This window comes from Dermacentor albipictus, unplaced genomic scaffold, assembly GCF_038994185.2.
Source record: "Dermacentor albipictus isolate Rhodes 1998 colony unplaced genomic scaffold, USDA_Dalb.pri_finalv2 scaffold_35, whole genome shotgun sequence".
Taxonomy (NCBI): domain Eukaryota; kingdom Metazoa; phylum Arthropoda; class Arachnida; order Ixodida; family Ixodidae; genus Dermacentor; species Dermacentor albipictus.
The window spans coordinates 1,508,120-1,533,181 of NW_027225589.1; the positions used below are offsets into that span (position 1 = coordinate 1,508,120).

Here is a 25,062-nt window from a genome sequence, read left to right on the forward strand (position 1 = left end):
TATAAGTGCCTTGGACTTTTCTTCAGCATTGTTTCCTTTGAGAAGACATATTCAAGTTATATGCATCGAATTACTAAAATTCCTCGCTACTTTCAACGTACGGCGGCCGCATTTCGATGGGGCCTAAATGCGAAAAGACCCGTGTGCTTAGATTTAGGTGCACGTTAAAGAACCCCAGGTAGTCAAAATTTCCGGAGCCCTCCCACTACAGCGTGCCTCATAATCAGAAAGTGGTTTTGGCACGTAAAACTCCATAAATTTTTTTCTACTTTCAACGCATTTTTCGTGCCGCTTCTAGGCAAATTAAGCTGCTTACACAACAAACACTAATCCACCCAATGTTTAATTACGAACCAATAGTCTGGAACCATTTCAGAAAGGTGATATATCAAAATGAGACCATAACGATAAAAGGCGTATATTTTAAGTTTCTGGAATGTTGTCTATGATTCCATCTGCTGTCTCTCACCGAACCTTGTGTAAGCTGATTGCATGTACAATACTCACGGATTGAAATAGGACATACGGAGCGCGTGGCCGTCGTTACATGCAGCGCCGCTCGTGGGTGCCCATAGAACCAAAGTGGTGCATTGTGGTATAGCGCGAGGGGGAGAACATCTACGGAGCAGAATTACTCCTTCCGGCCGCCGACAAGCTGGCCTGTGGTTTAACATACTGCCAGTGTGGCGCTGCAAGGCTTGCCCGCTTTCGTGTGCCGATCGAAATGGCTCGACGGTGCACACCTGCGCGCATAGACGACGCTCTCATTGCACGCGCTTTGGCGATGCGGCACGCATGCTGTGCAAGCAAGACACGGGATTCAGCTGTGAGATTGCGCCTTGTGTGCGTTCGTAGATATGATAAACATCTGCACAAAAGAATAGTTTATTTCGTGCGAACACCTGTGGAGTAGCCGACGAGAAGCTGCCTTCGTTATTCAGCCTCGAAATGATAACACCCGGCATCGTTGGTCGTACTGACGTCAGCAGAAGCCGCGCCACAGGTAGTTTTACATGGCGAACACAAGACGCGCCTCCGTTTCAGACACGAGCAGCAATGCCAGGTATACCCATCTCGGAACGGATGCAGATTGTGACTGTCTGCAACAGGTTTACCGCAGCAACAAATCGTCGATATGACCGTACGCCCCCGCTCGTCGGTGAGCAGAATTGTGCGGGCTTTCAGGACGGATGCTTGCGTGACAAATCTGCCCGGAGGACACCGACCGAAGGTGACGACCGACTCTAATGACGAGCGTATAGTTGAAGCAGCGAGACGAAACCCGAAGATGACGGCGAAAGAAATACGAAACGACCTGGGGCTAGCAGCCAGCACGCAAGTAGTAAGCGAGAACTTTCACACAAGTGGTCTTCGTAGTTGTGTGGCGGCGATTAAGCCCTCCATCTTTTCAGAAAACAGAATCAAAAGGCTGCTGTTTGCACAGGAGCATCGGTCCTGGACAGTGGAAGAGTGGAAGAATGTCCTTTTTACGGACGAGAGCACGTTTAGATCAAAATGGGACCAGCAGCAGCGAGCGTGGAGGACACGAAGCACGAGGCAGGTGGACTCCTTCACAAATTCGGTGGTTACACAGCTTCAGTAAAAAAATCCACCAACGTTTACCTTTCTTTACATTCCCGTAGCGCATGCTAGATGGGATAGATGGTGTGTGGCGGCTAGGTATGCGTTTTCATCAAAAACTAGGTTTTATATTCCGTGCACTCCGCTACCGCGAGGAGAGAGCGCACGCCAAAAGCTTTTCACCAGCGCCTTGTTTCGAGGGTTGGACACAAGCAGTTCGCAGAAATGGTCACTAAAGGCAGTGCACTCTGCCAGCATTCAAGAGGCGGACCCCTATCGTCGCGGTTATCAATCGCAGGGAAGTAAAACGTATTGTGTTCTTTCCGCTTCCTTCAGCCAGGTTCGACCCCCCAAATCTACATCGTGTTGCAAGCAGCGGTCGATGTAGCGTGAACGTGTGGGGGTGTAGTTACAAAGACGGCTTGTGTCCGCTTGTACGCCTGGACGGCCGCTTTAATGCCTCAGCAAAATGAGACCTCCTCGACACCGTCATTATGCCGTACGCCCTGGTTGGCTCATTTAATTAAGTGCGGCTTGTTTTACTTCCTACACGACCGGAGCCCAGATCACACCGCAGCATCCGTCACTCGCCTGCTGGAAGACAAGTGTGTGATGGTGTTGAACTAGCCTCCGCAAGGTGCGGACATTGATATTATTGAGAATGTATGGGCTGAAATAAAGAACGCCCTGTCTCGTCGGTCGCTACACAGGTGTTCTTCGGACAACATGTGGGCGGCTCTTCAAGAAGAATGGGAGAAGCTATCGCCTTCTTCCTTGGGCGACAGCCTCTACGAAAGCTTGCCACGCAGAATGGCCGCCGTATTCGCTGCTAGGGGTGAACCAACAAAATACTGAGACTTCATTTAAACGTTGCACGAGGACAGGCCTGTGACTGCTCCTTTTCTTTTTTGTCGTTACAAAACGGACGAAATAAACTTTCTTTTCTTTTTTGCAAGTGTTGATCATCTCTACGAACGCACGTACGGCGCTATCACGTAGCTGAATCTTGTGTCTTCATTGCACAGCATGCGTGCCGCATCGCCAAAACGCGCAAGCACGATGCGCACGCAGACGCCGCCGCAAAATGGGCAATGCGCACCGCCGAACCATTTCGGTCGGCACACGAACGCGCAAGCTTTGCAGCGCCACGCAGGCAGTGTGTTAAACCACAGGCCGGCCCGTTGGCGACCGGAAGGAGCAATTCTCCTTTGTAGATGTTCTCCCCCTCGCGCTATACCACAATGCAGCACCTTGGTTCCATGAGCATCCACGGGGGGCGCTGCATGTAGCGACGGCCACGCGCTCCGAATGTCCTATTTCAATCCGTGAGTACTGTATGTGCGACCCGAACAGTAAAGAACTTTGTGGAAGGCACGCGGGTCCCAGCGATTGCTCTGGAACGTTCGACGACTGATGTATAAAAGCCGACGCGCTTCACCCACTGATCAGATTTCGACGACCGCTAATCGCATTCACCACTATTGCTGTCCGTTGAGCGTAAATTTCTTTTGTGGGCACAAGTTCGTCCAATAAAACGCTAGTTTCGCCATTCAACGTTTTGCTTTCTTCATCGTCACTACCATGTGACAATATACCAGCAAGGTTTAAAGCTCTTTCTTGGCGTGCCTTCCCGGACTTTCCTGACCCTGGCTGCTGGATTACAGTGCTGTTCTGCTTAGTAGCTAATGCTGAAGAACAAGAAATGGAATCGCGTGCTCGAGGATTGCATTGAACCTCAGTCCGCACCACCGCCGCCTAATGCACGAACCATTCAGGCCAAACAAAGGGACGTGTACTTCTATCGTGCCAACGCCCACTTGCTGCTTGAGATGATCACCCCATGTGTCACAACGTGTAGCATGGGGCACAAGAGCCCATGTGCGTGGGGGCCAGTTTCTCTTACGCCAATGGCACAATAATAAAATGGGCAAAATCGCACCTTGCGATTACCCGCTTCGCAAACATTTCGCTTCTCATATATTCGAAGATGCTAGTTCTAAGTTTCTTTTTGCGTTTCTTCTTTTGCTCAGAGATCCACATCGATTACACGCTCAGAAAAATTTATTCTTCATTTGCAACATGTCGATAGCCTAATCAGTGCCAAACCACGAGGCACAATGGCCAGAAGTGTTCTTTAAACCTGCATGGCGGAAGGTATTTATGCACTTTCAACAATATTAATAAAAAATAACGACTGCTCGATGCCGGCAGGTCACTCCCGATCCTACAGTTGGCTCACAGATAAAAGTGACATCGATACACTTACATGCAACATTGCGAACAGCAATAATATGGAGAGATTGATTGGCATGAAGCTGAATGGAACGAAACGTTTTTGGAACTCCCACCAATGGGAGAGATTCAGCGGGGTCCCGCCCAGTGGCGTAGCTAGGTCGTCTGGCACCCGGGGCCGATAGGTCTTCTGTCACCCCCCCCCCCCCCCGCGTGTAGTCGAGGAAGGCGCGGATATCGACAATTTCCGGGTTTCAGCACCAGTACAGCCGCCTTGGACACCGCGCACCTCCCCCGGGTCCCCCTCTCCTTCGCTTTCTTTCCCAGTGATCGCGAATGCAGCAGGTATTGGCGGCGAGGAGTTACGGAGTCGCCATCTATCGGAAGCGCCTTGCTGGCGTAGTATGAGGGATCAAGCGGCGCGCTCCTTATAGGTTTTGCTGTCAGCGCTCACTGAACGCACCACCCGGGTGCTCTCCCAAAAATTTCTGTAAGTACTTTCGAAACGAGAGAAGTTTTTTACTGTCTGAATAATAATTTTGGGCAAACTGAAAGCACAGAATTGTTTGCAGACGCTATCTCTTTACCGAATACGTACAGTGGACGCCACTGTGTGCGGTCGCCGCTATTTAGTCCCCCGACCTGGCTTCTTGTGTGAAAGGTAGGCAAACGCCGAGACGAAACTATGTGAAATATCTTCTTATAGTGTTTGTATATCTAAATGGAGCGTAATAAAATGAAGCCTCAATGCAGCCATCGCACAGCTTCGCAGCGACCGACTGCGCGTCTGCATGCTTGTCCGCGCACTGTTTCGCTTTCGCCGCATGCGCGTTTTCACACCATGCCATGAGCTTTAGGCTGCAGAATATGAGCATTTGACAGTATACAAGCAACCAATGTTGCGTGGGCGCTATCAGAGCTGTTCAAAAATAATTTCATTGTAGAGACTTCGATGCCTACGGGGACTGATGTGCCGGACGTCGCGACGATTCAATCATCTTTTTTTTTCTAAATTCTTGGACGTTTCAATATTATTTCTCGAATTGAGTCGCACTATATGTTTATCGGTGTTCTCAGCGTGCGATTTCCCGCTGCTTCTTTTTTTGCAATCCAGTGCATTAATTCATAACACAAACATGACCATATGCCATGCGTTCTTTTTTTGTGCTTCTTTACTGTTCCCTATCCACTCCAGTGAACTTGCCAGTATCTATAGCATTGACAAGTTCATAGACAAAACCGTCATGACATTAGTCGGGCAGCGGACTCGGGCGAGCATCTGAGTGCGCGTTTTTGGAACATTGCAGACCCGGGTCGGAAGCAGAAATCTTCCTCGCGTCTGTGCTTGCTGCATACCCGAGTTGTAGCCGATGACTGTTTGCCGGTTTTATGTTTCGCGAGCCAAGCTTCACGCAGCTTCTTGTCCTGCGGCTACGTATGAATAAGGCTGACACCGGGCTCCGTGGCGTACGTCCGGCAGTGCGGCACCGAGCAGTAGCCTACCCTGTTGCGCACCTTCAAAGGTAGCCACTACCTATTCTAGTGCTTTCAATCATTGTAAAGGAGACACTCGAAGCGAGAAAATCCCGCCAATAAATGAAGACCGCAGCGTACGAGGGAACTTAAACTTTCCTTTTCAGCTCGCTTCGCCGCTCCCGAAGCAGCCGACGCGGCCGCTATGTCCACGTGATCCCTAATAGCACGTCACGCCGACGGTGGCGCCAGCTTCTCCAGTGGTGGAGCTCGAGGCCAATACACGCTGTTTTTTTCTGCGCCACATAACACAGTGTGCTGCACTGATAACTTGTGATAAGCGCATGTGCACATCTTCTGTCAGACTGTAAGGCTTTGCAACCAAAACAAATGCGGCATCGTGGCAAATACGGCTCACGTCACAAGTAAAAAAAAAATTATAAAGTTTTAATCACCAATTTTAGCGGCAACATTGCATTTGCAAAATTGAAGGCCGACATTCATATCTTGCCCAATAACAACTTCACAAAAATCGTCGTAGGTACTACGGCCCGCAGTATTTTGGCTGTTGGCAGCCCTGAACGAAAACGAAAATTAAATTGTGTTTCAGTGACGCTGATCTCCCTACCATATTAGAAGAACGGAAAACGCCACCTGCCTCCCTGCTGCGCGGGCGCCAATGTTATGACATTTACGACTTCTCTTTATTGTGATCAATAAAGACTTTTTTATTTGCTGCTATACGGACGAACGTGATTATCCTAGCCTCGGTACCACCAAAAGATTGGGAACAGAATAGAGCACGCTTCGCGTCGATTCTTGGCGTCACCATAAAAAAAAGAACCTCGATGAAGGCCGTGCCAGCGAAACCTATTTCATATTTCTTTCGCGACTGCCATACTAGGCGCCGCCCGCACTGCCAAAGTACTGTAGGATGTAGCACCCAAAACGATTTTGTTTAAGAAGTTTTTGTTGAGGTAATAATATGACTTTGAATCCTCAATTCTTGAATTGAAGTGCTTCCTCTATAAGTACTAATTAGGGGATTATTAAGGATATGGTTATTACTTACCTGCCATATTTTTCACGCTACCGAGATCCTAGTAATCACAGACACATAACTTCATAGAATATCCGGAAATATCCGGAAATATCCTTACAAAATTCATGTTTTTTTTAAATTATGTGCAGCTGACACAGACACTGTACTTATGACATGAAGTCACGCAATAACAACAGTTTTCTGAAACTTTCGAGGGTAAGAAGGAAAGCGTGAAACATAACGGCAGGTTTCGCAGCGGCTTCTCGGAGCGAGCGGGAGAGGGTAAGTAAAAGCGAGCTGAACATCACGGCGCCCGCGACTATATACAGCCTGTCGAGTCATACGTCGCGAAACTCTTCGGCAGCACCCAGTCTGAAGACGATCCAGAGAATCCCATTAGCGACTTTTGACGGCCGCACTTATCGCTCGTCTCAACGAACGCAACTTCGCTCTCAACGAACGCTTCGCCGTAAACGAGAGCGCCGGGCGCGCTCGTTGAACGCCCTCTTAGTGCTGTCTTTGTTCGTCTTCGCTGCGCGTTCTGAACGGAAGAGGGACCCAAGAGCCTCAACGCCTTACTGTATGTTTAGCGACTCCTGCTCCCAGCATGAACGCACGGCACACCCCACATGAAACATTCCGTTAGGGCGAATAGTTTAGCGACCATTTAGGGAATGAAATTTTTTTAGCCCGCACATTCGTGCAATTGTTTCATTGGGTGTTGATAGAGCTGCAGCCGACAATTCTGCGGCGCAACGCATCGGGTACATGAGCTCGGGCTACTGGATACCGGAGCATTCTTTGCCATTTGCGCCCAGTCAAGCCGGCGGCAAAAGGGGTGTCTTCAGGCGTATGACACCCCCCCTCCCTCCCGCTGGCCCCTTGCACCCGGGGCCCACGGCCCCCCGGCCCCCCCCTGTTGCTACGCCACTGGTCCCGCCTGTCATGCCGATGACGTGACTATGGAACTCTGTTCAGAGAGGGTACCCGGCTGCGCTAGAATGCCGGTGTAGGTTGAGTTCCGATGTAAACCTTATTTCTTGGGAATTCTGCTTTTTATTTAAGTAATTGGTTTCTTTCGTTAAAGATAAGACAAACAAAAAAAAAAGCTTTAATAAGCGTAATACTGGTTGTGGTTCAGCTTTCTTGGTGTGTTTCTGAGACATAACCAAGCAAGCAAAAATGTCACATTTAAATCAGTGCACGCTGTGTTGCAGATCAATAAAATCGTGAGACGTGCATAAACCTGCAAACAGTGACAGTTGTTTCTTCTTTTTTTTCGCCGCTTTATAGCATGAAAAACACATTCAGCCCTTAATAGGCCAGACCACGAAAAGATGTCACTTGGTGCGCTCCAGCGTACTCCTGTTTTGTGGTGCAACTTTCTTGGCGTGTTGACAACCTCTTGCATAAGGTTCCGGCTGCGTAACTTCGATGACGTAAGTCATCTTCCTTGATGGTGAGCCCGAAATAATGATATTTATTCAGTCAAGGTCCTCTCGATGATGTTATTGACGCACTTCTGCAATAAAAATGCACAGGCGAAACACGTACATGAGCATATAAGAGTACCTTGATGGGGCTCACAACTTTGGATTGACGTGCTCACAAACGAGTAGTCCTAATGCGCAGACAAACATGTGTCGCATGTGACAATAATTTAACGGCCTTTAGCTACTGACAGCAGGAATATGATGTTCGCATCAGTACACGTCATTAAGGGGCGGGACACTCTGGGTATTTTCTGCAGAACTTCCCTTATATAATGTGCGTCTGCGATGCAGCACAGGGTCATTTGGTTGTTATTAGCATGGCTTCTCCTCTTGACAGAGGAATGGAGTGCATATTGGTGGTTTGGTAGTACATTTTATGGCTCCTTCGTTTAGGGGTAAAACCCGATAGCGACCTATGATTGCTCCCCTCAAAAAGCTATTAAAATCACCATAGCCCAGATTTCTCCCCGAACTTTGCTCTTGCACAAAGAAAAATAAATAAATTCGTGTGTTTCAAAACTGCAGAACTTAGTACAGCTTTCGGGAGCAAGTGGTCAAGATATATGATAATATCGTTGATAATATAGAACATCGCTTTTGCAGCATTTTTTCTCAACACTCAAGCAAAAAGAAACGGATATAAAGTTATATTTAGTGCTCGCTGGCCTTGAGCGAACTAAAGCCCGGTAATTGCGTTGCAGCCGCGTTTTGTATGAATAGGACAATATTGCATTACATCGCATTCACCACACCTGGCATACAAGTAAACGGCGACAACGCACTTGGAAGCAAATTAACGCATCGCTTGCACTACTCTGTATTACGAACGGTAGGGTTAACGTTAAGATGGTTACCCGACTAGATTGCCTTAAAATAAGTGTTGCTGCTTCGTCTTTCGTACTACAATAATTTTGTTGCGAGGCCGTATACCGAAAACCAGTAACGAGGACAAAAACAGGCACGAAATAATGAAGCCTGGAATACATGAGACAGACAGAGAAATGCTCCCTATGCGCACAATAATGCAATCTCAACACTGGCTTCTAAGATGAAGAAAAACATCACACCTCCTGCGAAGCACATCTGTGTGTTCGGGTATTTGTACATTCTTTTGTTAAAAGTGCGGTAGGCAAAGATTAGTTCATGAGATCATTTGCGAGCATCTAGCTCCTGTCATTACACGCCTTGTGAGTGATTTCGCTCTGTTAAATAAAGCAGTCTGTCCAAAAGACGGCAATTGCTTGTGCTAATTGTTGATTAACGCTAAAAGAATCGCGTACGCTGGACTGCCAAAGAACAAAAACAACTTGTCTATATGAAAATTTACTGCCCGATAAAAAATTTCCAATTTCACCCCACTTTCCAGCTTAGAAACAACACCTGATATTTACGCCAGCAAAGGAAAGGCAGTAAAGCAAAGCAAATGCGCCAAAATGTACTCTCATTATAATTAACGACAATTTTATTCTTCAAGCGAAATATATGGATATTGCTCTGTATTTATTTGACACAGCCGTGAAAAATTAATAATAGTACGATGCAGTAAATGTTGTCTCCTTTTCCTACATTCTGGTGACGTACACTTCTCTAATATACGCATGTGTATAACTTTGTGCCCATTTTGTATAATTGTATGTAGTGTACGCTCCTTTGTAGACTCCTTATATTAACGACGTACGGGTTTACGAGGAGAGTGCATATAAGTTTCTGCGTATCAGAACAGAAGTGCAGAACAATGAGGCGGACAAGACGAGTAGTGGCATATCAAAGGCTAATTTTGTGACGTAATGACTGATTGTAGATGATATGCATGCTTCCTGCTGCTTGGTTCATGGTCCTTGTTGTCGATTAGATGAAGGATGACTCAAAAAAAGACGTGGACGTCTTTCTTTCCGTCTGACTTGGTCAGTGACTGCATACCTTTTTCACTTCAATGTCTGACCAGGCGAAGTTTTGTTGAAACCTCGACTACCCAAAATTTGGAATGTTAGGTCGATAACGCGAACAGGCGGACGTATGTGCATGCGCACTTATGTGCAATGCTAAGGTAGCTGGATAACAACATACACTGAGTAACCTTGTGTGTATTTTTGTGGACTTCAAAGCGCAGTTCACAACTGTAAAACTATGGCGAGGATGTTATCTCTTCATAGAAAATTGGAAGAAATCTTCACACAAGCAGGATTTTCTAGATATCCATCGGCAAAATTTGGTCGCAATATATTGCCATGAAAATTGATTGCTTCTCCAAATTCTTACTCACGCAGTTCGGAAGTGCATCAACGATGCTAGTTTTAGAAGATTTCGGAAAAAAATTTTCCAAAACTTCCGCTCTCGTAAGCTTGGCTCAGAAGGTATTATAGTGCTGTCTTTTGGCTTTGTTTCTGAATTTGTAGATTGGCTTATTAGCAGTTTGTTTGGTATCGGTAATTACGTACCCGAAGAATACGATCTCAATCCCACGTTATGTCCACCTTATGTTCACCTTATGTATTGAATTGCCGGAATAGGTCGAAAAGTGATGCTAGCCCAGGGCCAAATTACAAAAAGAAATCTGTTTAGTGTACGGTTTATAAAATGATGTGGCATAGGAAATACGCTCTCAACATATACTGAGCTTGCGAAATGTTTCAGCACCTAATGAAGATTCAGCAGTAGCAACAATATTTCAGGTAAGATTCGATATGTTCGTTCAAAATATTTTGCAATGTTCTTCTCCTGCTTTTTGATAAGCCAATCAATAAGGCCACCTTTAGCCTCAATCAACGACTGAATTGAGCTTCAATAATAGCTGCATGCCCGCCAAAGATACTGCAAGTTGGTGTTGGGTAGTGGTTCCTCGAGGGGTGCCCTTACCGAGTTTTTATAATTGTGTCGCTGCTTCTCAGTCTCCCTCTCATGGACAGCTGCCATACGTAGTAGCGTAAGCGCTTAGGTATTCATAAGCAAGAAAGTACATTAAGGGTGAGTGGATGGCAGTAGTACACAACGAGATATCCTTGGGTCGCGCAGGCACTTTGAGGGCACGAAAAATCCGTAACATAAGCGTACTGCCTAATGAAATTATGAATATAAAGTTTGAATATTAACTCTGCCACTCGGAGCCGCTTCGCAATTCCTATAATTAATTTTCCAAGGTTCTCACTAATCACGACCTCCACCTGCTGGAGAAACTCAACCACCTGAATGGCATCTGACCATTGGCAGCAACTATTTGTCTTTACCCCACATTGTATTGATTAGAACCATTTTTAAAAGTCAAAAACAAAGTATTTCGCAAGATTGAAGAAAGTGGCGATCCCTAGGTAGCACCGACTGTCGTGTAAGCAAAATACGAGCGCGTATGGCTTCACCTACCGCGTCGGACTGAAAGCTCATAGCCTGGAATAATGTGCTAGATAGACGATAGAGGAGTACATGTAGGTAAAGTAAGGCGCCTATAATGGCCCGACAACGTCAAGCTTGATGGCGATTCCAAGACGTCTGCTCAAATACCCTTTTTATCCGGCATAGACTCCGCCAGTGCCTGTTTGCACAAGCACCGCGAAAATTGGAAATATATAAAACATCATTACCTCTAACCTTTATTGTGATTTCAATGCAGATGTCCACTTGGTTTGCTCTAGCGTAAGATTAGAACTGATTTAAATGTGTCTTTCTTTTATTTAAATACAGAGCGGCGGTGTCAGAGTACAGTCGAGGTTGTTCACTTACCGCAGCAGCTCTGAAACTGTCAAGCTCTTCGGCACTAAAGCCAATTTTTGTCTGAAAGAAAGCAAAAAAAAGCATTAGGTTCCGGATGTAACAGTCAGGTGTGATGTCAGGCAGGTGTCGCTGAGCGTTTCTTTTTCTCTAAATGCATCTTGGAACATTAAGAAAGCAAAGCTTTATATTGAAAAGTACCGTTACGCTCAGTTAATGGGCATTAAAGCTTCTCTGTTTTTCTGGTGCAACTACTCACATACTTTTTGCTTCAATATTTAAATATATGATCCTTCATATAGGGAACACTTCAAATTTTGTCACAATTAATTGGTTCGTTTTATTTTACTTTCCTAAAAAATAATATTTATAGTATTTTCACCGTCTCATATATGGCCGATCATGAGGAGTCAGTTGCGCCACTTCACTTAGGGAGAAGAACTAGTCTAAGAAAGTTGGAAACATTTGCAATGTAGTAATTCTTGGCTTCAAGTGAACGCAGTGGCCATGGCGAGGACACGAGAAGACAGAAACGTTGCGTTCAGTTAGGTTATAGGTATTTGATATTCTTGATTTTAAAAAAATTGAACGCGTTTGTGGCCCCTAGTAGGTAGCAAGCACATGGTCTTTACAAAGAAAATTTTCTTTCCATGTAGTCTGTAAGACAGCTTAGAGTTCTTTTATGTTGTTCACACATTCATATACTTGATCTCTTCGTCGCCAATACACATTTCTGAAAATCAGCGCCGTGTTTGTCTTTCTCGCTCGTCCCCTTGAGTTTCAAGCTGCTCATGTTTAAATGTTACAGAGGAGGTATGATCCATAGCATTGTTCAACAGGCTGCTTGGAATGAAAGTTCGCCGTTGTGAAGAACGTATGGTGTTTCACGCATTTTTTGAAGAAATAAGGAACAGTGCTCTCATTGTTTTCCTACAACGATACATGAATGAAAGCGTTGGTTAGAACTAAACAGGAAACTCATTATTACTTAAAGCGCTCACACCACTCTAACTGAAGGTATAATCGAACAGCTTTACGAAACGACTTTAGAATAGGGGTGTATCGGTATACCTGAATATTTAGTGAGAGAAAGAGCGAAAATGCAATGCCGGCTGCCATATAACCATATAACAAACAAAGTAAGCTTCACACGTATTGTCAGAGCGTTTCTTACCTAGAATATTGATATGAACGGAATGCAGCTTCAATGTATCTGTTTCATTACGCCGTTTGTGCTTATTTGTATTCAGGAAGAGAGTGTTATGCTTACCAATAGCGCGTCTGTGTCGAGCAGCCGGTTCCAGCACTGGTAGAACTGAAAAAGAAATTTCATAGCAACGTGAATGAGCTAATAGTCCACATACAAAGGAAGTCATGTGTTTAGGAAGTGTTTAACGTATGTTCTAATATTGTTAGAGCTTTAATAAAGTCACAGCCATAAAAATTTATCTAGATCAAATGCAAGCAGCAAGAAAGCTTCTATCGGAATGACTGCGAGCAGTTTTCTAGTCGCACCATGACATATGCCATACAATGTCTATGCGGCGGCAAACTGTTACATTCGTGTCCACAGGAGTGCCACGACCCCATCCAGGAGTGGACGCTTCCCATACCGTCATTGGCGTCGCTCTACTTCGCGAATATCTTCTTAACTACTTTCGATATTTATCCATTGCTGGCGCTTCCTAGGCACGTTCCGCAAATATGGCACTAGGAGGGGGGGGGGGAGGGGGAGGCAAGAAGTATACGGTTGGCTGCAGGAGGATCAAGTCTTGCCGAAAATTCCGGTGATCGTGCCAGCCGAACGTCAGCATTGATAAGAATTTAATAAACCAAGAAGTTACATTTATTGTTAGGAAAAGCGCCAAGCAACAAAGATTCATAGAGTGCTTACTATAAGCTAAAAAGGATCTCGCATATCGACATCGAAACCCAAATGCTTGCGCATACCAAATAACAGCTCGTATGCACGTGGATTATTCCATGCCATTGCAGCCACCTGTAACTGCCATGCCATGGCAGGTAATTTTGGTCTCGTGATCTCGCCTTTGTCGGCCTGCTTACAAACTCTCATCTGGCATGCGCAATCATGAGGGCTTTGATATATATGTCAGTTTCACTGAAAGGCGACCAGTGAAACTGCATTCAGTATTGATGCGCCTTGATGCCTCCAAGCAGCAGCGCGCTTACAACAGGAGACCCGCACCCAAGGACCAAACGGGGCCTCTGCAAACGCTATCAAAAGAGACGCACTGCTGGAAGTGCCGCAAACAAATATCCACAATGACGGATTGCAAGGACGGAGTGGAAAGCAGCAATTGACGGCGCCAACCTTTCTCGGAAAGTCCTGAGGGTCATCCTTTTTGCATCGACGCTCTCGGATGTCAGGCAGCGAGATGTCGGGGTCGACCTCGCGTGCACAGCGGAGGCCGTAACGAATGCCCAGCGCCGCCACCTGTAGAAACGCGTATACCGTTTACTGTTGAACCGTAAAGCGGCGAAGATGCACTTGAGAGTTTGTATGTATTAAATGCATTGCTCCTACAAAAAGAAAAAGCGAATTGATGTCGGGGTCGACTTCGCGTGCACAGCGGAGGCCGTAACGAATGCCCAGCGCCACCACCTGTAGAAAACGTGTGGTTAAGTACACCGTTTACTGCTGTACCGTAAAGCGGCGAAGATGCACTCGAGAGCTTTGTAAGGTATAAATGCATTGCTCCTACAAAAAGGATAAGCGTACACTTACACATTGTAGTTTGGTGATTGGCTGCAGATGTGCCCGAGAGTACTTTCTTTTCGGATACAAAAAAAACTAAAAGCAACAACAAGGAAATGGTGAACAAGCTCTGCCTGCTGAATAAAATAGGGAACTGATTCTTCCCGCCTTGGCGAATGAAGGGCTAATGGCTCCCTGGTGTAGGGCACGAAGTGGAACGTTTGATTCTTAGCTGCGGGGTCCCGCTGGCGTAATGCAGGAGCCAAACTAGAGTACTAGCGATCAGAAGCATGTTAAGAAGTTCAACGTAAAAATGAATGTCTATTCTCTTAGTATGGTGTCCCCCATAGCCAAATTATGACATTGCAAATGTAAGATTTAATTATTGAGCTCAACTTGATATTTTGTAAATATCGTTATTGTGTTACTGAACAAGGAAAAACAAGGAAACAAGTAACAAGGAAACAAGTAACAATGAAACAAGTATTGGAAACTCTATGCATTTGGAATTGAAATTGAGATTGATTTATTTACCAAACAAAACGTACCAAAGAAAATTGCACATGAAATGGGGTTGGGAAAGTGGGAAAAAAGATACACACATGTAGCGTGACTGGACCCACCTCCCAGTACTCAGCAGCGGACACTTTAGCATGCTTTTTTACTGCTTGTCTATTTCCCCTTTAAATAATGGCAACTGGTTATCGTGGCATTCTCGTACGCTATACATTTATCATGCATTTTATTTGTTTGCCTAATTGTTCTGGAAATGCAAACAATATCAATGTGTTATCGTGGCGGTACATGCAAAGCGCTACACATTTCCAAAGTAATGCCTTGAATTTTAAGCAGTTTAATAAGCTTACTGTTTCTATATGTATTTTCTGTATAACGATGTTCCTTCATTGCCTGGTCACTTAATAAGCACTGTGGTATTAGACAGACCATGAAATTAACTATGTATAAAGAAAGCGAATATAATGTATTATATTGTATTGTAAACACTGGGAAACTGTCCTTTATTTACGTATTTAATTAGTTATCCAATTATTTCTTTATTTACTCGAAGATAACATAGAGGCCACAGGGGAGGCATTGAGTAAGGGGGCCAGTACACCAAGCGTTGATCTGATATGCAAAGAAAGAAATAGAAAAAAATAGGTATACAGCGCAGTTGAACTCAGCCGGGATATGAATGAATAATATATGAATAATATTAGCCGCACTAAACGCATTCCATCAAAGAATAAGTTGGTCCTTCTTGTTCAAAATAAGTATGAACGTGAAAAGTCACTGCTGAGAATTAGAAGCAAAAAGAAAACGTTGGCGATTACGTTGTAGGTTAACGTTTTTTTTTTCATTTGGAGGTTTTCATAAAATTCTGCCTTTTGTCGAAACTGTGACTTAGTTCAGTTCTAGTTTAGAACAAATAACCACACGTTTGAACTTATGGAACAACGTAGACAACACAGAATTTATACCGTGAATTTTGTTCCTCCGTGATAAATTTGTTTTATTTACCGTTCATAGCCAGGAACTTTCGAAGACAATGTTCTTATACTTGGAATATGCCATGGAGCTTGTTTTCATGTGGTATGCACTCGTCATTTTTGTTCCCGCTACACTTCAAAATATCGAGAACCTTATATCGCAGGTAATAAAATACTGCAATATTTCACGGGTAAATGAGTGCACCATACTCGCGAAGCTCTCATTGCACAATATTCTCTTAGCTTAAGAGGTCTGATTGTTTACAGGCCGAGTGTTTATAAACGGCACAGTATGTAATAAGTACGTCATTGCCATATAGATCGCTCTTCATTGAATCGTTAGCTCTGCAAGGTTGTAACCATGGCCATCCCAGGCAAACTGTACATACCGCTGGCAGCAGCGGTATGTACAAGGGAAGTGACGCACTTCGGACTCCACGCTATCGTTGATGGCTATCATCAACACTACTGATGTGGTCGTAGGCTCTAGGATAACTCGTACGTAATCCAATTTGCCCTCTCGCAACCGCAGACGTTCTACAAGGAACGACGTTGTATGCCAAGGTGTAGTGCTCGCTTTTCTCAGATGTTCCAGGTAAATCCTTTCATTGAAGAAGTTGCGCCGACGAACGAGAGGGACTAACTCTAAGCCTTACCTTTTCTTTTTTGCCTGAGAGGTCTGGAAGTAGTTCCTTGCATTTTTGTACCTCGCCTTCCAGGTGCTCTGTAAATAAAGGAGATGGGACGTTGAAAATTTGGGACATGATAGCTGAAGCTTTGAACAAAGTATGTTTTCTTTTGATCATTATCATCCGTTTTTATCTCAGAAAAAGGAATATTTGTGCCTCGACTAACGTAGCATAAGTCTCGACTGTATATATACAATTAGCTATGTTATGAACAAAGGGAAACTAATATATATCTTGACAACGGAGTCAGCATTGTGAAATATACCTTGTCATAGTTGGCATGGTACGATTGCGTCCAAAACATCTTTAAAAGGGTCATTCATGTGGATGTTCTTCTATGCCTGTCTAGAGAAGTTACCCTCTGTAGTGCACCATACCACGTGCAAAACTACCTCCTTTCCGGTACGGTTTTCTTTCTGCCGACTGCTTCTGATATCTTCGCCATTGAAAGGAGGCCAAGAAAACTAGAAGCGTTAGGAATCGGAAAGGAACACGGAATACGAAGACAGCACATACTTAATGACAACTTGCGCAATCAGGTACGTTACTAAGTTATAAAAGACAGAAGTAAGAATAGAAGAAGCCCTGCTATAATGTGTCTATGTGTGCCTTTTGTCCATGTCTTTTACGCTGCTCTACCATTCCTGGTGTCCAACCCATTAATCGACACATACAGTCCGATCAGATGGGACATTTTGAAACTGGCCAGGTCAATTTTCTTTCGTTTTAGTTGATGAAATATCCAATTACGCGACCGATTCGGTGAGATCCGCAGCACAGCAACATCGGAAGGGTTCAAAGAATAGATATTTAAAATAAATTATTTAAATACGCGACTGCAGGAATCCACTCCCGTACGTTGGAGAACTCACAACACATTTATAATATGAATTATTATTTTTCAACCTGTCACATGATCTTTTCCCGTTTTATATACTTAAGCACACACAAACGTGCATTAAAGAACCAGCACGCTCGCACAGTAACTGAGTTTTCATATCCCAGTGACACCTTAAACACTTTTTCCGCTAGTAACACGAGAATGGAACCGCTTGGACGCATCCACTACTAACGCTGACTCATTTCTAATTTTTCCACAAGTATATGACGTGTTTTAAACACAAGTGATGTGCTCAATCTGTGGGCTGTAAACAGTAGACATTATATTGTGGTCGTGTTTTCCATTTGGAGTCTGTATTTTCCTTTCTAAACTTGTTTTTACTAATTTGTTCTTTTTCACATTTTATTACTGTAGAATTGCTTTGGTAACTATCGTCTGCGCAGAGCTGCTGTGAACAATTATACTACAGCTGTCAAAATGTGACAAAGCATTTCCCACTTACTCAGGTCTCAACCAGAGACTTCCAGTATTCCAAATAAATATTCAGGAACCAAAACCACGAGGACCTTGCCCGTAAACATGTAGAGAAATTTGATTTGTCATTTCAGCAGACGTAAGACTGGGACGAAGTCTTCAGACTTTCATCAGCATCATCAGAGGAAGTGAGAGCAGCATATTTTATTTCTACTGTCGGATCAAAGACTCCTAGCGATCTCTACTTACTCTTTCTTGGGCCACCTGCCTATGACCTATGTCTGCAAATTGCCCAATGTTATTGCACCACAATATATGTCGCTGAACTATACTGCATTGGTTTTCTATTGCTAGCCATCCGCTGCGGTGATGGACCAAGGATTACAACTGGTACCTATACCATGGTCTGCCCAACGTTCCTCCTTCACAGAAGAAGCATTGGCTCGGGGCCATTGCTTCTAGAGCAGCGATAGAGCAGCGAGCAATGATAGAGCAGCGGATACGCTAACATTTTTTGGACATTTAGTAATACCGGAAAATTGTTACGAACCATGCCCTTCGCGAAAGATACTTAATGGTACCAAAACCTTCGAATGTCGTGAACTATTATGGCACGATAAACAAGCAGGTGACGTTGGCCAGGCACGATAAGACAATGTACATTGTGTGTTGATGAGCTGGCCCGGGCTATTGAGGCTGGTTTGCTTTGAATGATAATAGCCAGCTTAGCGATCGAAATGGCTTGACTCATCTACATCCTGCTGAAATGAGTTCCACAGTTCCGGCCTGAACACGCATGAGAAGTTGGCCGCGAGCCATCTGTACAGTCGAAACAAGACTGGTAACTCGGCGATCGAGCTTCATACCAACTTTTCACAGCTTGAAACTGGATCTTTTTTTCTGTGCTTACGTATATTCTTACGTAAAGTGTACTGTTCGTATGCATTACGACTACAAAATTATGAGCTAGCAATGTCGAAACACTAACGGCATCGGAATGGCTAGCTATAACATAACATAGTAAATACAGTACTATTTCTGTCACGTACGTTTGCTTGAGTTCCGACGACGTGCTTCGGGATTTAAGCGCTAACGTGATGGGAACATGATAAATTCATCGCCGCGACCTTTTTTTTTTGCTGCACTTTAGACGCACGGTAGTTTTCCCCTTGACCACCTTTGAATGAGTAAGGTATTAATGACGTCAATGGACGTTCAGCAAAACCTATGCCTCGACAAAAGTCTGGGGCATAAGAGAAAACTATGTAATCCTGAATTTGAAAAGCCACGTGGTGGTGGGGAGTGTAGTGAAAAGGCGTACGCCGGGTGTTTTTGAGAAGGCTACCAAACATCCTCTAGTGAGTGAGTGAATTCTTTTGATGGCATTGTTGGCAACAAGTAGAGTTCTTCAGATCAAAAAGGGCTATTTTTTACAAATCCGATAACTGGGAATGAGGGACGTTTGTAAACAGGATAAGTATTCAAGTTGTCTGGGGATTTTTAGGTACGGTAAATATAGTACTTATTTAGCATGATTACAGTAGGCTTCGTGACTTTGGGAACTGGTCATATTCAACAATGGTATGCGTAATAAATAATTAAATATACATTATTATAATTGTCCCACGGCAGTATTCGCATAGACGACCTATAGCAGAGAATCCCGATACTGCAACCATTATGCCACGGACGCCTGCATCGGCGAGCGATATATAACGCAGTTATGTATTTATCGCGGCCAAGCCAGTGCCTTGAGATGCGTGACGCGTTTCGATTTGGCCACCTCGACAAGCCGAACTGTTGCAAGTAGTTGCGATTGTTCGGGTTCGCAGCACCTTCTGCCTTAAGAACAGTACAGATAGCTCTGAAATTTACGACAATGAACGCACACAATGCGTAATAAACCAGTCAACAAGAACGTCCGAAACCGCAAGCATGAAGATCAGATAAATCCATGTTCTTCCCATCGTTCCCATGGTGGCTCACAGATTGCAGCGCCAGAGTTCTCTCGAGTATATGGCACCGAACTGTATGCCCTCAACGCTCACAATGTGCGGGATTATAGTGTTAGTAGAAGCAGCAGGCACGTGCAAAGGAAGGAAATATATGTATAAATGTAATGAATATAGACATCATCCTCCAGAAAAAAAAGGAAAAACGAAAAAAAACGTCCTAACACGACGGCTAACGCCAAGCAATGCTCAAGGCGAGGGGAGCAGAGCAATTTGTTTGAACAAGCCGAGCAATTTGAACTATTTGTTTGTGGTTTTTATGTTGCCATGCGAAAAGTGTTCTGTTTCTTCTATTTTGAACTCCGGGGAGCTGGGAACTAGTGAAGCTTACTTGTCAGCTTCTATTCCAGCACTTCCTCATTTCATGAGTGAAATAAAGATTATTATTGATATTATTATTATTGCTATTATTATTATTATAAGTGTCACAAGGTTAGTTTCGGCGAATCGACAACGTGTTGAGAGAAGTATCCGCCACGAGTCACAAGGAGCAACTCAAAATTAAAAAGAAAGACGGTGTGTTTTTCGTGGCGCGGACTCTGAGACGTCCGAAGACGGCAACAGCTGACGTTTCTTGTGCATGTTGTTTCCCTCACTTCTGAAACGCCCAGTACCAGTTTCTGAGGCGGAAAAGCGGCAAACTTCCTCGTGCTGCACGGTCAAGGAGAGAGGCTTTTGGCGCGTTTCAGAATTCGATATCAGATCACCTCCTCAGTAGCTGCAAATTTCACATTGTAAACAGCCACGCAAATGTGTCAATAAATAATATTATTTGGTGTATTTAAATATTTGGCGCGAAAATATAACAATTGACCTCTTTCCTGATATACGCCGTTTCCCATAATCCAGTGTAAAAAAGAAACCCATTTTATCACGAGTGCCATCTCTGTATGAATTTCGTTCAGAGTTCGCGAAGATATCTAACATATTTATCTGTCGCAGGTGCACAGATATTGCCAGCGGCCATACATAAGATAACTGCGGTACTTTATAATTAAATCAGTTTGAAGATCGACTGTTGCGCACTGGTGTTTCATATATTTCCAGGACAGAAATATTTATTAGGTGCCGCGCATTGAGAAGATTTAGTGCACGTTTTTCACAACTGCCCTGCCAGACAGCTGAAAGAAAGCGCTCGACATGCTCACAGGGTCTCCCAATTGTAAAGAAGAACCTTATCAATATTCAAACCAGTGTAACTCCGCCTATTCTTTTGCTTTATGTGGTAGGTGTGCCCTATCTGACGGTTATTGCGGATATGCAAAATTGAAAGACTCGGCTGCAAGATTGTATTCTATATTGTAGTGGGGAACGAGAGTTAGATGCTGTGCTTCCCGTAAAACCATGAATGAATGGGAATAGAAAAAAAGAAGAGTATCCAAAAACAACTGTGCAAGCGCAATGTTAGTTCTTTTACTAAAACAGAAACACTCGGCAAGAAAAAAACAATAAGTTAGCTTTGGCGTAGAAAGCATCGAAAGTGGTGCAAAGGATTCAAAAGCCTGGTTCTTTCCAATTATGCTTGCTTGTGCATATCATTCACAATATGAATGGTACGAAAGCTAACAGACCAGGATACGTCTACGTGAACACAGCATTCATTGAACGTAGCAAAAAAAAGCCCGTGCAACGTGGCACTATAGCGTAAATGTTTAATGTTCTTCCCGATACGTTTATATCTCAGTTGTTACCACGAAAATATAACTATAACAAACGCTTTTATTTACCTTGGAATATGCAAGTGCACGCTGTTCTTGCAGATATGCACCCAAAATTATATTACACATTATTATGAGTAAAATGATATCTTCTACATCACCTCAAGCCAGGAATGATCCCCCTTGTGCTGCCGTAGCAAACAAAACATGAAGGTGGCACTGCAACATGCGAAGTACGTAAACACCTATCATTATTTCGGGCTAATGATTTCTAAGTCTCTTGAAATGCTAGCATGCCATTTCGCTTCTGTCCTTCCCGCCAGCCTCAATGAGCCTTCGACAGTGCGCAATGCATGCATTCCCAAGGGCAGTCTCTACAATCTGCTTTCTTCAAGCCAAGAACAATCAGATAGCCTTCATAGCATTTAAGAAATGTGGAACAGAGTTATGTTAAACCTCTCTGTTGAATTGGTAGAGAAAGAATTGGTGCAAAAGTAACTGAATGTCATCATTGCAATGCAAAAGAACAACAATTAAAATTTTATCACTACAGCCTAGCTCTCCTTGAAGAAGATGGCCCAGCCTGCTCTCTGCCTTCACTTAGGTACGCACGTTGGAACTCCTAAATTCAATATACGAAACAGATTCGATGGAATGTTTATTCAATGTAACACTTCGGCGTTTCGGAAACATTCGATTATGTATCGTAAGTAACGCCCCCATCACGAACTGCACTAGGGCCATTGAATTGAAGAGCCAGCGGCCCGGCCCCTGTTGGTTTGCAACGGAAACAACAAGTTCGCGGGGCAACACTCTAGAGACATATTTCACTAGAATTAGGCTCAAAGCTAGTGATTTGCCTGACATATTAGCGTAGAATCTTAGACGTAGTTTTTAGTCTGCTTTTGTTAAGGTCGCCACCGCAAGAACTTCCAATTTGTGCGCGCCGCAGCAAGCCTATCTGCTTCAACATTCCATGTGATGTCCTCTTATGTGTTTATAACAATTGGTGCATTTCTTCTTGTCACTTTAATTTAGTCCATATTCGACAAACAGTCACAGCATACGCTCCTCTAAACTAAGCAAGAATTGAACAAGAACAGATATAGCAGAACTTAAAACAAAGAAACTACTGCTACTTACTTTACAACACCATTGCGGCTGTTTTTTATAGAACTCAAGAAACATAAAACATATTTTGTAAAACAGGTCAAACATCAGGACTGTACGATCCTACACAAATCTTTGTTATAGGTTGTTGAAAAGCTGTTTTTGCGCACTATTTACTCACGTGTTAAGGTAGTGTATATGTACAACTCACAAAGACCCAAGATGGACCATTGGCTTTGATTTGTAAGACAAAACCTCGCGTCAATTGTGCGCTCTCTCCCCCCCGGAACTAGCGTATGAAACCATTACGCAAAAAAGAACACTTGAATGCGTTTCTGCGATTTCTGCTATGCGTTGCTCGCTATGCGTTGCTATGCGTTGCTAACTTAAACGGCCAAAGTAGTTTGAAATCGTGAAGTGCATATTATCACATTTCGCGCAGTCCTCAGCAGCATGTTACACGAGATAAACGTGTCTGGAATTTAACACATGGCATCCCTGCCATGTGTTCGGCAGATTTTGCCTCTTTCATAAACGGCCTATGACACCAGTCCTAAATATGGGAAACTGCTCAACCCTTTCACCCGCACATACCACCTTTTTTTAATCTTTGTAGTTTACAGCCTTTGTACAGATCACACGACAACCAAAACCAATCATTTATAGCATTAGCGATTGTCGAATGGAACAAGCTCCCATCTAAAATTGTCAAGGAACGTGACCATGCGAAGTGTATCTAGCTATGGATAGTTTATTTGAGAAACTCTTACTCAACGACAACTCGTCGCCAGGGCTAAGAGGGCAGTCGAAGCCAGAGGGTTCCTGGACTAAGGAGCCCTCCCACCTTAGGGTGATACCCGGCCTCGCTCGGGACACTGTTTCGTCTAATAAACGTTTCTCTCTCTCTCTTACTCAACATAATCCGAATTACGTTCTACAGTGTCTCATAAAACGTGTAGTTGGGTTACAGGTGTATACAACACTTCCTTTTGCCGCAGAAAAATCAACCAAAGTATTGTAGGCCATGATTTGAAGGAATTTTATTTTCATCCCACACGCCTTATGTCATTTGCCTAAAGGGGCACTAAAGGTTACATAACTCATACCCGATGATGATGATGTTTGTCCTAGCTTGACACTTTAACACAAAAGGCAACATTGTTGGGACGATGAAACCGAAAACAGACAAGAAAAGACGGAATGATATGGACAATGCAGGAAACTTGTGGGTGTCATTGTGACATAGTACTGAGTATGTGCAAGAATGCTCGCTCGCTTTGATTGCTATCATATTTTATGTGTTAAGCGAAAGTGGAGCATTCAGAACATCCACGCATGTCCGAGCATAGTGTACATAGAAGTTCCTACTGATAAGCCACCCTGAGGTGTCTTGATGTACAGCAAGCGTGACAACGTCGTCTCATGTAGGAGCCAGCGGTGAAGCCATCATACTCGAGCGGTATTAAAGTTACGCCATTGAACATGTTCACGCTTTGGCGTTTAAAGAACGCAATCTCAACATGAGGCTGTTGGACAGCAATTAGGGAAATGTTTTAAATATGCGTAGTAAATCCATGCAGACCTTTATCTATCGTGAAAATGGTTTCATATAAGCGCCGCACGGAAATGCGTTTGGAAATACTAAGGGTAATACGCGTCATCGTTGAAAGACAGCACCAAGTCGTCTACTTACTGTATTCAGGGCACAGAATCTCTTGGGCTTCAGTGTATAGTACGATGGTAAAGAATCCGAGGAGAACCACAAGCAGAGCGCACCACCGCGACATGTTTGCTGGACGAATACGCTAGGCCCCTAAATCACAGCACTGAGGCGAGCAAGTCTACCAGTCGGCTAGCGGCGTGAATTTTGAAGCGGCTCTGCTTTCGTTTTACGCCGTCTCACTTGTGACCTGGCTGGAGCGGCGGTGACGTCTAGAATGCACAAGAAGCAGGGAAAGGGAACATGAATATCCAAAGCCACTCTCCCCCACACATCGACTCTAAGCGCAGGATAATGCGGCATACGGTAACCCTGGAAGGATAGGATCAGCGCTGCTGAGGCTTAATGCTGGGCAAAAGAGACGCGAAAAACGAACGCTCTCTCCAAGCGCTCCGACAACCCTCTCCCCGTCCGCTAAAGAGAATCGCCGGGGTTCCTCAAGGGCCACTCAAGGACGCCAGCTTTCGAGCTGCTGATGACGCAGATCTCTGAGACGCACGAGCAGCGTTGGACAGGGGGTACCGATGAGTGCAGAATAAAAATAAATATCGCAGAAACAAGCAGACCGTTGCGACTGAGTCGTCGCTGAACTGCGCGTCAAAAGCGTGCGGCTTGGCATCGAAGCGTCAGAACAGGTAAACGGCAGGAGAAATAGCTTCGTGCAACAAGTCTTGCAACGCTATGGACACAATTGTATTAAGTTTAGGCTCTCGAAGGAAGCTACGTGTAGTGGTTCTGCCCTGGTTTCAGAATGAATGCGGCAACACGTTCTTTTTGGCGGCAATCTTCCCAATTTAAATTCAGAGATATTGTAATGGGCTGGACAAAC

The 25,062-nt window shown here is 44.3% G+C and overlaps 1 protein-coding gene across 1 annotated transcript; it reads right to left on the reverse strand.

The window, feature by feature from the left end:
• Positions 1-3,624: 3,624 nt before the first annotated feature.
• On the reverse strand, positions 3,625-24,562 carry LOC135897209 (uncharacterized). Its single transcript, XM_065425791.1, has 6 exons — positions 24,207-24,562; positions 16,386-16,453; positions 13,856-13,978; positions 12,794-12,838; positions 11,536-11,586; positions 3,625-7,850 (listed from the first exon to the last, which is right to left on the reverse strand). Exons 1-6 carry the CDS (start codon positions 24,298-24,300, stop codon positions 7,809-7,811), a joined length of 423 nt encoding a protein of 140 aa, XP_065281863.1. The 5' UTR covers positions 24,301-24,562; the 3' UTR covers positions 3,625-7,808.
• Between the last annotated feature and the right edge of the window lie 500 nt (positions 24,563-25,062).

Excerpts from the sequence above, each read along its gene's own strand:
- LOC135897209 (XM_065425791.1), bottom strand. The coding sequence starts at position 24,300 with ATGTCGCGGTGGTGCGCTCTGCTTGTGGTTCTCCTCGGATTCTTTACC. Across the intron at positions 11,587-12,793 it reads TCGACACAGACGCGCTATTG|ACAAAAATTGGCTTTAGTGC; the intron begins GTAAGCATAACA and ends GCTTTCTTTCAG. Across the intron at positions 7,851-11,535 it reads ACAGTTTCAGAGCTGCTGCG|AAGTGCGTCAATAACATCAT; the intron begins GTAAGTGAACAA and ends TTTTTATTGCAG.